Here is a 15,836-nt window from a genome sequence, read left to right on the forward strand (position 1 = left end):
CAAACCTAGAAGAATTTGATTTTGTTTTGTTTCATTTAAAATATTTTTCTCTGGTCTGTTTGGCATCAGGATGAACAGAAACAGCAGCAAAACAAAAATATTCACAATCAGCTTCCTAAGGTCAGAATCTGGCAGCAACACAAGCTAACTTGGCTAACGGCTAACGGCTAACGTTGGGTCAGACTCGATGGGTTTCCTCCTGAACGTTTTGTTTCTTCGTTGGCAGCATCCTGGAGGTTGAAGGGTTGAGGCTCAGCAGGGCTTCCTGTTTGTCGGTGAAAAGGAAATCAAGGAGAAAACACACGAACAGCGGCATGATGGGAAACTTTAGGTCCATGTGAAAAACATCACGTTTCAGTGAAACTTTGGCTGAACATGTTTCGCTTTCTGGTTCGCAGATTTCCAAAGGTTCTGCAGAACCAAGTGATGAAGGAATATTTCCAACAGTAGCGGAGGACAGCAGGTCACAGTGGCGAGTCTGGAAACGATGCTAATAAATACCACAAACTGGAGGAACGGAGGATGTTGCACTGATCGTCTTTCCTGTCATATTCCTGTCCTGGAGGCGTCGGGTTTCTAGAGGGGCTTCAGTTTGAACGCCTTGAGAACGGTACCACCGCTGGTCCTGGTCCTGGTTCTGGCAACCATCATCCAGAGTCATTCCATCCAACCATCATCCAGACCAGCAAAACCAAACGGATGGAGATCCCACCATCAACCAAGCAGATTGGTCCATCTCAACCATCCGGTCAGTCCATCATCCAACCAACCATCATCCAACACAGCCAGTGATGGCGTTGAGCTGCTGCATCAGTCCTTCCAGACTGGCCATCTGCTCCGACAGGTCGTCCTGCTCGTACACCTGAAACACAACATGGAGGCGTCACACCGTTTCTACCTGGAGATGATGTCACACTGCTGGTCGCCTAGGAAACGCTTCCTTTGATTTATCCACCAGCTGCCAAACATCAAACAACCAGAAAATATTTAGAAAATAACAAGAATATTTAAAAAACATCTGGACTTTTATTGAAGCTACAGAATCCAACCATCATCCAACCGTCATCCATCCAACCATCATCCAACCAACAACCAACCATCATCCAACTATCATCCAACCAACCATCATCCTACCATCATCCAACCATCATCCAACCAACTATCCATCATCCAACCAACTATCCATCATCCAACCATCATCCAACCATCATCCAACCAACCATCATCCAACCATCATCCAACCATCATCCAACCAACCATCCATCATCCAACCATCATCCAACCATCATCCAACCATCATCCATCATCCAACCATCCATCATCCAACCATCATCCAACCAACCATCCATCATCCAACCATCATCCAACCATCCATCATCCAACCATCATCCAACCAACCATCACATCCATCCATCATCCAACCAACCATCATCCAACCATCATCCAACCAACCATCATCCATCCATCATCCAACCATCATCCATCCAACCATCATCCAACCATCATCCAACCATCATCCATCCATCATCATCCAACCATCATCCAACCATCATCCAACCATCATCCATCCAACCATCATCCAACCGTCATCCATCCAACCATCATCCAACCAACAACCAACCATCATCCAACCATCATCCAACCAACCATCATCCAACCATCATCCAACCATCATCCAACCAACCATCCATCATCCAACCAACCATCATGCAACCAACCATCATCCATCCAACCATCATCCAACCATCATCCAACCATCATCCATCCATCATCCATCCAACCATCATCCAACCATCATCCAACCATCATCCAACCATCATCCATCCATCATCCAACCATCATCCAACCAACCATCATCCATCCATCATCCAACCAACCAACCATCATCCAACCATCATCCATCTATCATCCATCCATCCATCATCCAACCATCATCCATCCAATGTCTTTTATACATTTTGTTTTATTTCTATAATTTGATTTTATTCTCTTAATTTTTAAATAATCTCCCATTCTGGCCCAAACACTCAGTTAGAGAATTTAGCAGCCTGCTGCACTTTTCAGATTGTTCTGTAAAACAGCAGAAACCAGAAATCCTCTCCGCTCCTCTTGATGTTGTGAGGAAGAGTTTCTCCTCATCATCGAGTCTCAATTTGACACGATGAGAAAAAGTTCAGGGTTTGAATCCTTTAGATGTGCTGGGATCTAATCTAGTTAATCTACATCTATACTGTATTTATCCAGCTCAGAGTGTGTGTGTGTGTCTCCGTGTGTGTCCAGTGAGTCACAGCAGAGGTCGTCCTTCCGTCTCATTTTCCTTTCCAGTTCTTGTCACCGTAGCAGCTCCTCTTCCTCTTCCTCTCCCTGCTCCCATAGCGACACCTGGTGGTTTCATAATCAATTTCCTCCCTCGCCCCGTTCATGTCTCTCTCTCCTCCTCCGGTTGCCGTGGCGACACGTCCTCCTGTCCTATTGTCAGCGAATGAATATTTAACCAGGCCTGACGTCCGACATCGTCCGCTGACATTCCTCTCCTCCGTTCACATCTGTTCTCTCCTTCGTTTCTTCACCGTTTATCCTCAGTTTGTCCCTCACAGGAATTAAAACTGAAATATAAAACCATCCATCCATCCATCCATCATCCATCCATCCATCATCCATCCTTTCTCTCTGTCTTTCCATCCATCATGTCGTCTCGTTTTAAGTTTTTCCTCTTCAGGTTTTTCCCGTCCTGCTTCCGGTCTCCTCCTCAGTTTTATGGGGAATCGTCGGTTTGTTCTGCTGTGGATGAATCCCAGTCGGCTGCAGAACGAGTCGACAGTTCGCCTGTCAGAGGCGTCATGAAGAAACGTCTCTCGTGTTTTTCAGCTTCTCAGGCTTTGAAGCTGAAACTGAGAGGATGAAGGATTTTAAAAGTAAAGGATCTTCTGCTAAAACTGGGAAGATTCTTCAGATCAAACTCTGAATGTTTCCTACAATCAACAGCCGAGCTGAGAAGAGTCTGAGTCCTTTACTTTGTTTAGGCCACAGCTCAGCCACCTCACAGCCTCTTTCACCTTCAGGCCTGATAAACTGCATTTGTTCACAATCACAACTAAACAGTTAGATTCTGTTTTCACAAAGTACAAGAATAAAGTCATAAAATTACAGGAAGAAATAAATTTTCTGACCAAATAAAGTGGTGTTAATAAAAACTAGAGGAATAAAGTCAGTAATAGAATTTAAAGTCGTAACATTTTGAGAATAAATTCCCTACATGCTTCGTTTCCTGAACGTTTCCAGAACCTCAGGATGTTTTTTTTCTGCTTTGTGGAAACTAACAGGTTGGGATTAAAATCCTGTTTCAGGTTTTTGGTTTTGCTGCAGCTGGAGGTAAAAACTGATTCTGTTTCTGGACGTTGAGCCGCTTCCTGCCTGCAGACTCACGTTGGTGGCTGAATCTTCTGCCGGCTTGGCTCCGCCTTCCTCCTGCAGGTCCGGCGCCGTGGGAACCGAGACGGGCAGCAGAGGGGAGCGGGCCTTCCCGGCCTGACCCAGAGACGCCGTCTTCACCTGGGGCTTCGGCAGGCTGGCACCTGGAACAGAACCGGAGAGGATTCAGGGTCTGGACCCAAACCGAACCGGGTTTGGGTCCAGAGCCAGAGGAAGGGAAATCAGGAGGAGCGGATCCATCTGAATGACGCCGCGCCGCACATTTTCTGTTTTACATGATCAAGATTGTAAAGACGGAACAGAAAGAGGAGATTTTATCCACGAATGGAGCAGATTGGATTTAATTCCAGGCAGCAGGTCGACATAATCAACGGCTTCCAAATAAAAAAGTGAATTTAATCTCCGGGGCGCTGATGAGGCTCATCAAGGATGTTTCTGGGCTCTAATCAGCGCTAATGATGACCTCTGCTGGCGGCGGCCGGACATGCAGACGTCACCGATGACGGCGAACAGGAAGTCAGGATGTTAGAGACGGAGAGAGAACAGACAATAATCCACAATCGATTTCAGCTGCAGAGAGAGGAAAATATCTCCAGGAGCAGAAACCAAATCACATCATGTTTGTTTTTATCTGTTTTATTTATTCATCAGAAACTGAAGCAGAGAGACGAAGGAGAACAGGAAGGTCTACCAGACGGTCAGAGTAACAACCTGCAGGTTTCCTGAGCCGTTAGTGATCCAGCAGGCCGAGCGGATCCACCCAGAACCTGAGGGATCGTTTCTATGGCAACCCACAGAGGTCAACTGAAGTTATGATAGTAAGTTTATCATAACTCACATTTTAAGAGCCGTCAGCAGAAAAAATATCTGAAGAATTTGAATCAATATGATTATAATAATATGAAGCAACGTTTAATTTCCAGTTGGGATCAATAAAACATTTTGGGATTTGAAATTTAGCATCACTTCCTTTTTAGCATCACTTCTGTTTGAGTGTTATTCTGCGTTCACACCGGATGTGAGCTGGTTTACATTCACGGTCCGTCTGGCGCTCTGAGACTGAAGCTCAGACAAGCTGAACTCCTGCCGCTCCACGCGGAGCGTCGACCAATCAGAGACACTCTGCTGTGTGACGTAACGGCCTGACGCGGGTTAGCAGGTCTGGGCCGCCGTTAGCGTACAGCTAGCTTAGCTTATGAACCTCACAAACCTCTGACTTTATCTTCAAAGCCGACGGCGACATTCTGTTGATTTGAGTAAATAAAAGCTGGAAACTCGACGTTTTGTTCTGAATGAATGGAGTCGTTTTCAGCTGCAGGTGTTTTACTGCATCCAGAGACCAGCTGCATGTTTTCACCTGATGCTCCGCTGGACAACAGGAGGAGATGAAATGATGAAGTTTGGTCCAAACCGGGTCGTCAGCAGAACCAGAGTAACTAAAACATTCATCTGCAAAACCTCAATGTTCCCACTCAGGTTTTTTTACTTTAACTTCTACAATAAAAACCTGGACAATAAAAATATTCATTTCAGATTCCAGCTTTTTCTCGCGTTGTTTTTGTGAACTCATGAAGCGTGGAGTCAGAGGAACGCCCTCGTTCATAATCGGGTCAATCTTTACTGGATGGTGAAACTTGAGTATCGACGACCTTTCCAGCTGCTGTCAGGAACAGTTTGACCTCATAACGCCGCCGCCATCGACCGCGCTAAATGACAACTTTACACGCAACTAAGTGGTGAAAACGAAGAGCAGCAGAAGTCATTTAGAGACCGTCTGCTGCTGCGGCATCCGTTCACAGAAACCATCAGAACTCACAGGAGAGGAGGGAAAGCGGGTCGGATCAATGCTTCAGAGAAAAGGAAACAAACAACCAAACTGAGCTGCTTTTAATCCGCCAGAGAGACGAAAGAAAAGCAACATTTGGAAGAAAAATGGACCCAGAAGACGGATATTCTCCACAGCCTCCTCCAGTATGGAGGCCTGCTGAGGCCAACAATGTCCTCCATCACTCTGTTCACAGCCTGCTGATCAATAAACATCCATTCTGCTAAACAAACACCTGCAGCTGCAGCAGAGACCCACAAACAGACGGATCAACCACACGACCCAGAGCTTCGTTCCCTCGACACAAATCAAAGATTCACTTAAACTCCAAGAAGCTTTTAGCAGCAAAACGTGACCTGGAGACGTTTGGTAAACCCTGAAGGAAAGTTCATCTCTGAGACGATCAGAGAGAAAAATACACATTCTGAACGTCATCCTGTTTGTTACCAGATCGTTTCTGTGAGCCAGATTTTATTTTTAAACCTCGGAACGTGTTAACCCGTTTCCAAGGGGAACGTTTTCTTTGTTACACCGCTAACACATCACAAGGGAAGCTAATGTTGGAGTGTTGAACACAAACACAACAAAGTAAAAGTACAAGAATCAGTTTTAATTATCAGTCAAAGCTGATAATTAAAACTGATCATGATGATATTTACTGGGACACGAATAAAGATCTGAATATGAATTACAGGTTAGGAAGAAAACGACTTTTCTGGGAAAGTTGTTTTTTTTGCAGCTCAGCAGGTGAAGTGAAGGTCAGATGAACCCGGAGCTTCAGGGGTTCACACCTGACAGGTGGAGGTGTGAAACGCTCACCAGGGTTCCATCAGAGCGGTGTGTGTGTGTGTGTGTGTGTGTGTGTGTGTGTGTTTGGGGTCAGAGCTGGCATCGATCCTCGGAGCGGTTTGAAGAAGATCCAGCTGCAGATGAAACGTTTCTGAGACGTCTGGTCTCTGGAGGACGACGCGTCTCGGTTTCTCGCTGCCGTCTCTCCGTCTCCATGGTGACCTACTTCTCATTTCCTGGCTCATTGTTCGCCCTCCGGCTGGTGGAGCTGGAGGAGCTGCCGCCTGGCAGCGACCAGGTCCCGGGTTCGAATCCCAGCCTGGACCGTTAGAGATCACAGCGCCACCTGCAGGCTTCGTTTCAACGTTTCCCCTGAGATCCGCCGTCCTGTAACTTCTACCATCCGTTCATTTTCCAGTAACGCCAAAGCATCACCTCTTCTCATGACGGAAACCACGGAACGCAACATTCACATTTTGGGTTTCACTTGTTTCTAAAATCGACTCGAGTTCTTAAAAAACATCCAGAGCATTTTTAGCAACAACTTCAAGATTTTTTGGTGTCTGGAAAACGAGCCGCTTCAAAAACCTCCTGATTGTTGAGACACACTGCGCCGTTACCCAGCAACGCCAGCCGAGCCCGTTACCTAGCAACCCCCGCCGAGTTCCAGCTCTCTATGCCGTGCACTGCAAAAACACAAAATCTTACCAAGAACTTTTAGTCAAATATCTTTTTACATTTTAAATAAAATAAAATAAATTCATAAGTAACTTTTCAGATAGAACTAGGAGTTTGTTTTAGGTTAATAATTATTTAATTAAAATAATAATTTATATTAAATAATTAAAATAATTATTTAGTTCCACTTTCAGATTATTCAAGTTATACCAAGATATTTTTCTCATGTTATCAATTAAATAATCTGCCAGTGGAACTGGAAGTTTTTCATCCATATTAAATAATTAAATTAAAAGAAGCTCACATATCTTACTGAAAAGTTACTAATCAGTTAGTAATCATAACCATTTTATCTTAATTAAAGTTTTATCTTATTTAATGTTTTATCTTATTTAATGTTTTATCTTAATTAAAGTTTTATCTTATTTAATGTTTTATCTTAATTAATGTTTTATCTTATTTAAAGTGTAAAAACATATTTGACTAAAGATACTTGGTAAGATTTTGTGTTTTGCAGTGTTCTGTGGAACACAAGTGTTTTGATGTTGACTTGATCCAGAAACCGTTTGCTGCATTCTTGTTGGTTGTGCAGGAGGCTCCACTAATGCTTTTCAAAGATGTACGGTTGTATAATAGCAGCTATTTTTGTGTCCAAGTGTAAACATTGAATGAGAAGAACTGAGTAAACTAAAATCTGGTTATCTAAGAATGACTTTGTTGAAAACATGGGATGAGCTTTGACTAGGCCACAGATCCGTCCTGACAGGTCACCTTTGGTGCAGGAACGTTTCTGTCTGCTGGTGGTGTTTCTGTGGTGACGACTCGTTTATTTTTGTTTCCCTGCAGGCGACGGAGCTGAAAGCGTCCGTCACAGGTGGACCGGTCCGCCTCCAGCTGCCTCCGTCCTGAGAGCCGGACATCGACTAGGACAATCCTGTTACAGCTCCGAGGCGTGAACTGTTCGTTCAGATCAATTCGGTTGAGTCACGGCTGCAGAAAAGGTCTCTGCTGATAAACACAACTATTATCATCCCTGTTTAAACTGGACTGAACCTGCAGTTCATTTTATTTATGTCTGACCTCAGAGGGGAGGCAGGAAAATGTTCCCCTGATGATACAAGATCATAATCTACTTTATGAAGAACTAAAATTAGTTTTGATGGTACTTAGTCAAATTAAAGCTTTTAAATCCTTACACATCTAAACGTATCTAATAAATCAGAGTGAATCTCGTCTGTTTTTACTCTTCACATAAAACAGTTTGTTAAAAAGTTGTTTATTTTACATCATTTTTATTTTTATTTAACCTTTATGGATGTTTCAGAAACATCAATAAACATCGTCAGTTGGATGCGACAGACGAGCAAAACTAATCCAGATAAATAAAATGTGACCTACATCCTGCAGCTGGAGGACAGAGAGTCAAACAGCTGAAAATAAAACCACTAAATATTAAATATGAATTAAAACAGACGGATTACTGGGATTAATAACCAACATTTTGATCCAGGTGTGGAATAAAAACATTTAAAACATGGATAAAAAGGATTTGCTGATAAAATGTTTAATTCTGTTTAAACTGGAATTTCTTGTTTAAATAAAATGACAGAAAAATTAAATGTATTTTTTCTTTCTGCTGGTTTGTCCTTTAACAGAAGTTTAAATATTGTTGGTTTATTTCTGAACTCGTTTTGCCTGCTGTTTTTTCAGCATTGATTGTTTTTTTGGGTTTTTTTTTTTACTGTTTATGGAAAAGTTGAAAATGACCAAAATCTAAAATGAATATTTTGATTCTCTGTGATGAAACAGTTTTTCTGAAATGTCAAGATTTCCTGGATGTTTTTCCTTTTGAATTGTGACATTTCACAAAGTAACTTGTTAAATGGAGAGGATCACGTTTCCAATTAATTTACATAAAGAACCATTTTGTAAGAACTGGAATCATTTTTTATATATATTGTAGGATTTAGAAAAAAGAATGAATGAATTAAATAAATGTAAAGATGATTATTTTTCCTTTTTATCCTGTGACCTAAATTATTATCCTTGTTGCTTTCTGATCTTTATTTTCTTCATGCTCTTGATGCTCATGAAATGTTTTTGTATGAATTATTTGTTCATTTCAATATGTAATAAAATAAATGTAAAAATATTACAAACAACTGAGTTTATGCTAACTAGCAAGAAATGACAAAAGGAAACAACATCAGTGTTTATGCTAACTAGCTTAACATGATGTAGCCCGTTAGCATAGATGCTACTTTTAGCTTCAGGTTTTGACTAAATGTGGCGTTTCCTCCATCCTGATCTGTTTCCTTTCATCCGATGTAGAGAAACAGGAAATTAAACCTTTAACGTGAGGGAACGGTGAGGGAACAACGAGGGAACAGTGAGGGAACAACGAGGGAACAATGAGGGAACGGTCAGGGAACGGTCAGGGAACGGTGAGGGAACGGTGAGGGAACGGTCAGGGAACGGTCAGGGAACGGTCAGGGAACGGTGAGGGAACGGTGAGGGAACGGTCAGGGAACGGTCAGGGAACGGTCAGGGAACGGTGAGGGAACAATGAGGGAACGGTGAGGGAACGGTCAGGGAACGGTGAGGGAACAATGAGGGAACAGTGAGGGAACAACGAGGGAACAACGAGGGAACGGTAAACGAACGGTGAGGGATTAGAGTCCTGCTCTCTGGCTGATGTCGTTTCAGGCTTTCAGTCTCGGAGTGAAAAGTTTCCTGGAGCTAAAAATTAATGAAAATCTGAGGTGGCCGGGGCATAATAGAAACACACACACACACACGCACACACACAGATTAATAGAATTAGAATTATTTTAAAAACTAAACACTGGTTTGTGTTTTAAATGAAGTCTGGAGTTTAATTTGTTTCGTACTGAATCAGAGCAGCTAACGTCTGTGAGCTAACGGCTAACTAGCTGCTAGCTCAGGTGTGAACCAGCGGTTGGGTCAGGCTGCGGCGCTGGCTGCAGCACAGCGGCGGGTCGGGTCGGATCCCTCCGGCGAATGTCAGGGCCGGTTACAGCGTATTAAAGATACAAACACACACTCTGTGTGTAACAGCCTGGGGCCAACGCATTCAGCTTCTCAGAGTAAAATATTAAAGCAGAAAGGATCCGGCCTGAAATGTGAAACATGACAGGAAATCAGCGGCTGGCTGCAGAAAAACGGATCCTTTATTTAAACCAGACAAACTCTGGTTCCTCTGAGGAATTACAGCTCCAGGTTTCAGCTGGACTCTTATTAAAATGATCCAACCTGAGACAATTTCACACCGTAAAGAGCAGAAAAGCTGCTTAAACTGATGACTGTGTAGAAACAGAGGCTGGTTCTGTACATGCAGGCCGGTTTTGAGATGTTTGCTCTCATGTTGCATCATCCTGGAGTTTAACGGGAATCTGAGGAGACAAACTGTTGGAGCGCTGAGAACAAAATGTTTTCTCTCTTTATGGGACGAGGCGATGAAACGTTTGAGCTGCTGAGACTTTAATCTGTTCTGGACAGAAATATGTTTCAGCCTCACAGCAAGGAAGGATGAAAAACGGGAACATTTTACAAAATATATTCAGATAATTGACTCTAAATGTCTGCAGAGAATCCAAAACCTTTGACCCGTAAAATAACACGACTCATATTATAAGTTGAGTAAATCAAAACTCAAAAAGTTTCCTATTAGTTTGTTTTGTCTTATTGAAGGTAAATTGAGATCTTTACAGTAAAATCAGAACAAAATCACCTGGTAATATTTGGTGTTTTTTCAGTGTAACTTTCTGAACTTTGGCTCCAAACGGGCCTGAGATCAGAGCTGAGTGTTACCCTGCCAGCAGGGGGCAGTACTCACTGGCCTGCGGCAGCATGGAGGTGTAGACTTTGGGGTCGATGGTTCCCATCGGCGGCGGCAGCAGCGGGTTGGTGAAGCTGCGCAGGGGGTGCGTGGGCCGGACGCAGGCCGTGGGGATGCTGCGCCCGGCCGCCGCCTGGGCCTCCTCCGAGGGGCCCGAAGCGGCGGGGGCCCCGGGCACGGGCCCCACCGGGGGGACCGGGTCGGTGGCGGGAGCGGCAGAACCGGGCAGCAGCGGGGCGGCCGGAGGGGGCGGAGCCTGCTGCTGCAGCAGGGGGGCGGCGGAGGAGTCGGACGGCATCGCTGACAGGAACCAGAAACAGAAACAGGAGAAGAAGAAGAAGAAGAAGAAGAAGAGTCCAATTAGTGCGCCTGTCAGCGGTAGAGCGACGCTCTCTGAGAAACATCAAACACAACGCTCTCCGCTCTGAACGCTTCGCTTTGATGCAGCAGAAAGAGACTAAATGTAAAACTGGAGAATCTGATCAGCTGGACGGATTGAAGACCAACAGAAACCAGAGAAAAAACCTTCCTGCAGCAAAACGTCCTCAGAGGGATAATTCATCAAACTGAATGAAATTCAACCAAAATCACCACCAAACACCAAACAGCAAACAGCAAACAGCAGGCTGGATAAAGGCAAACAGAAAAGTATTGAAATACTGAAGTATTTAGATCCTGTAGTATTTAGATAATGTAGTATTTAGATCTTGTAGTATTTAGATCTTGTAGTATTTAGATCCTGTAGTATTTAGATCTTGTAGTATTTAGATCCTGTAGTATTTAGATCTTGTAGTATTTAGATCTTGTAGTATTTAGATCCTGTAGTATTTAGATCCTGTAGTATTTAGATCCTGTAGTATTTAGATCCTGTAGTATTTAGATCTTGTAGTATTTAGATCTTGTAGTATTTAGATCCTGTAGTATTTAGATCTTGTAGTATTTAGATCTTGTAGTATTTAGATCCTGTAGTATTTAGATCTTGTAGTATTTAGATCTTGTAGTATTTAGATCCTGTAGTATTTAGATCCTGTAGTATTTAGATCCTGTAGTATTTAGATCCTGTAGTATTTAGATCTTGTAGTATTTAGATCCTGTAGTATTTAGATCTTGTAGTATTTAGATCTTGTAGTATTTAGATCTTGTAGTATTTAGATCTTGTAGTATTTAGATCCTGTAGTATTTAGATCTTGTAGTATTTAGATCTTGTAGTATTTAGATCCTGTAGTATTTAGATCTTGTAGTATTTAGATCTTGTAGTATTTAGATCTTGTAGTATTTAGATCTTGTAGTATTTAGATCCTGTAGTATTTAGATCTTGTAGTATTTAGATCTTGTAGTATTTAGATCTTGTAGTATTTAGATCCTGTAGTATTTAGATCTTGTAGTATTTAGATCTTGTAGTATTTAGATCCTGTAGTATTTAGATCTTGTAGTATTTAGATCTTGTAGTATTTAGATCCTGTAGTATTTAGATCTTGTAGTATTTAGATCTTGTAGTATTTAGATCTTGTAGTATTTAGATCTTGTAGTATTTAGATCCTGTAGTATTTAGATCTTGTAGTATTTAGATCTTGTAGTATTTAGATCCTAGTATTTAGATCCTGTAGTATTTAGATCTTGTAGTATTTAGATCTTGTAGTATTTAGATCCTGTAGTATTTAGATCTTGTAGTATTTAGATCTTGTAGTATTTAGATCCTGTAGTATTTAGATCTTGTAGTATTTAGATCTTGTAGTATTTAGATCTTGTAGTATTTAGATCTTGTAGTATTTAGATCTTGTAGTATTTAGATCCTGTAGTATTTAGATCTTGTAGTATTTAGATCTTGTAGTATTTAGATCCTGTAGTATTTAGATCTTGTAGTATTTAGATCCTGTAGTATTTAGATCTTGTAGTATTTAGATCTTGTAGTATTTAGATCTTGTAGTATTTAGATCTTGTAGTATTTAGATCTTGTAGTATTTAGATCCTGTAGTATTTAGATCTTGTAGTATTTAGATCTTGTAGTATTTAGATCCTGTAGTATTTAGATCCTGTAGTATTTAGATCTTGTAGTATTTAGATCCTGTAGTATTTAGATCCTGTAGTATTTAGATCTTGTAGTATTTAGATCTTGTAGTATTTAGATCTTGTAGTATTTAGATCTTGTAGTATTTAGATCTTGTAGTATTTAGATCTTGTAGTATTTAGATCCTGTAGTATTTAGATCTTGTAGTATTTAGATCTTGTAGTATTTAGATCTTGTAGTATTTAGATCTTGTAGTATTTAGATCCTGTAGTATTTAGATCTTGTAGTATTTAGATCTTGTAGTATTTAGATCTTGTAGTATTTAGATCTCATGTTGTTTTTCTGCTGCTGTAAAACTAAATAAAATCTGGAGATGAAGAAAAAATAAAATGTTTAAGAATAACTCAGAACCACTTGAATTTTTCTTTTTTCTCTCTTTCTGCGTTGACTACGCTATGCACAAACCTGTTGCCATAGCAACCAACATCAACACCACTTTATGCATCCAACAGATGTAAAGATTCCCCAGACAACAGAACCAGAACCCGACCAGGACGATGTCAGCTCTGGTTTTGTCCTCTGTTGGCGGGTCGGCAGCAACGTTTGGTGGTTTTTGTTTTCCGGTAGAAATGAAGTTTTTTTCTGACCAGTTTTCTGTAAATGTGAAGCTAAGCGGGTAACAATGGAGCCTTTCTGCTGATTTCTCCGTTACAGTGAAACACTTCAGTTCTTTTAAAGGTTTTATTAAAAACTATTTTCACTGTGAATGTTTTGTGTCTCTAATGAAAGAGATCAGAGATAATAACACAGAGGAGGTGGCTGAACTGACCTCCACCTTCCATTAGCTCGTTCCCGTCTCCGTGACGACAACAAACCTCCATTCAGCCGAGACTCAAACCAGCAGAAGCTCCTGCTGTTTAACAGCGTAAAGTTTCTGATTCTGACTTTACTCAATAATTAAGAGAAAACTGTAGCTTCAAATCGTTTTGTCTCCGTTTCTCATGATGTCTCTGCGCTCCGTCGTTACCCCCCCCCCCCCCCCCCGGCTGTAATTGTGCTCTGCCAGCAGCGGTCGGCCCTCCGGGTCGCCGGTGACTCCATGACTCTGAATTCTCTCCGCCTCCCAGCGCTGCTGTTAACTCTCTGTCACCAGGCAAACAGGAATTAATCAATTACTGAATTACTGCTCCCAACCTGGTCGTTCGCTGTGGCAGTAAAACCAGGATAAACGGCAAGAAGAGCAGGAAAGAAAACAGAGCAGAGGGAGTTAGAGACGTTTACTGCGGTTTTAGCATTAGCAGGAAAACCGGACCTGAAAACGGATGTTGGAAGGTTTCACTTTGTAATGACTGTCCACAGGTCAGACTGTTTCGTTGGGCGATTAATGAATAGACAGAAGAAGTGAAACTCCATGTGAAATTTAAATAATCTGTCATGTTACCCTGAGAAAAAGACAAACATGTTTCACATGGCAGGATTTAGATTATCATGATGCTCTAAATATAATGTTAAACTGTTTAGATCATTTCAAAAACCTCCGGATTGTTGAGTCACAGTGCGCCGTTACCTAGCAACCCCCATAGATTTCCACCTGTTACCTAGCAACCCCCGTGGTGTTCTGCCCGTTACCTAGTAACACCAGCTGAGCTCCAGCACATTTGGTCAGCTGGTTTTACCGCTGTATGCGCTGTACAATGGCTGCTGAAAAGTACTTAACATCCAAAAACCACTTGCTGGATTCTTGTCGGTTGTGCAGGAGGCTCCACTCATGCTTTTCAACGCAAGAAGTCGCATAATTGTACAGCTGATTGAACGCACGTGTCGATACCTGGTGTGTGTGGTGGTGTGACGTTTGGGTACCTGGTGTGTATCCTCTGTCCACCGTCAGGCTGGGGAACGGCATGGGCCTGAGGCTGAACTTGTTGTGTGTGAAGCCGCAGGACGGTGAAGGCAGAATGCCCGGATACTGAGAGGATTCCAGCGTAGGAACCGGGATGGCGCTGACCACAGCTGAAACACAGACAGGAAGACGTTACTAGCCAAACTGGGACAGCATTAGCAGCACAGCAGAAGGAACAGCTAGCAGACTATTTAGCATAACTTTAGCTTTCAGTCCAACTGTCTGTCTGCTACTTTCCATTGGAATACATCCTTTAAAATTTATTTAAAATAATTTCTACCATCTCCTTACTCCTAAGATTTCAAGGGCAAAATTAGAAACATGTGAATAATTGATCAGAGAGATCAATAACATATTTAACTGTAAAAACATTTTAAATTTGCTGCTAAATTATTACATAAATAAAAACATGAGCTGAAGTTTTTAATCTGTTTTTCATGAAGCCCTGATCATTCATGGAGCTTCTTTAGAAATCTGGACTGTGTTAGCTGCTAAATGCTAACAAAGTAGCAGCTGCTACATGCTAACAAAGTAGCAGCTGCTAAATGCTAACAAAGTAGCAGCTGCTACATGCAAACAAAGTAGCAACTGCTAAATGCTAACAAAGTAGCAGCTAACACAGTGCATTCAGATGTGATTTTAGGCTTGATTAGCATCACTGATAAGCTAACTGGTTTTAGCACAGCTTGAACACAACAATAGTCTTTTCCAGCGTCCAATCAGATCGTTTAGAAGCAGAATTTAAAACCCAGTGGGACCAGAGAAGCAGCTTTGTTGTCCATTATGCTGCTGTGCGTCACATTTAAGGGCGTACCAGAAACATGCAGATATATAAGTTCTGCCCAGAACCTTTAAATTTAAAAGAAAATCCAAGTAATTAATCGTATTTCAGTTGTTGTTTACATGCTAAATGTAAAATCTTTTTTTTTCTAATGAAGATTTATGGATACATTTTTCTTAGAGCATCTCATCGTCTCACTGAGAGCTGATGATCCTACTGATGCTAACTTGGTAGCATAGCTTATCACGCTGCGGTAAAGAGTTGTAATATGCTGACAACATGCTAGCTGAAGCTAAAACAGCTCGTGGGTAAATGCGGGTAACCATGGCAACCCGGGAGCATTGTTTCTGCCAGTAATCCCTCTCTACTGAAGGCAGTAACATTTCAGAGCCTGCTCTCTCCTCGCTCTGCTGCCTCCTGAAGTTTCTCTGAGGCAGATCAGGAGCCAGATCCCACCGTCTGGGTCAGGAGGTGAAAACTTCCAGGCTTCAAACTCTAAAACTTATTGGAAAGGTTGTTTGGGTCATCCTGGCCCTGTTCTACTGCTGCAGGATATTTTTAAGA

At 41.9% G+C, this 15,836-nt stretch overlaps 1 protein-coding gene across 1 annotated transcript in view; it reads right to left on the bottom strand.

Annotated features, from left to right (window-relative positions):
• Window positions 1-772: 772 nt before the first annotated feature.
• The window catches only part of dcc (DCC netrin 1 receptor), a 143,836-nt gene continuing 128,772 nt past the window's right edge, over window positions 773-15,836 (bottom strand). The window contains exons 26-29 of the mRNA XM_044096305.1: window positions 14,452-14,601; window positions 10,581-10,883; window positions 3,427-3,575; window positions 773-862 (exon numbers count right to left, since the gene is read on the bottom strand). Of these exons, the coding sequence (XP_043952240.1) occupies window positions 773-862; window positions 3,427-3,575; window positions 10,581-10,883; window positions 14,452-14,601 (692 nt within the window). The remainder of the gene's footprint in view (window positions 863-3,426; window positions 3,576-10,580; window positions 10,884-14,451; window positions 14,602-15,836) is intronic.

The sequence above is a fragment of the Gambusia affinis genome, linkage group LG17 (genome assembly GCF_019740435.1).
Source record: "Gambusia affinis linkage group LG17, SWU_Gaff_1.0, whole genome shotgun sequence".
NCBI classification, from domain to species: domain Eukaryota; kingdom Metazoa; phylum Chordata; class Actinopteri; order Cyprinodontiformes; family Poeciliidae; genus Gambusia; species Gambusia affinis.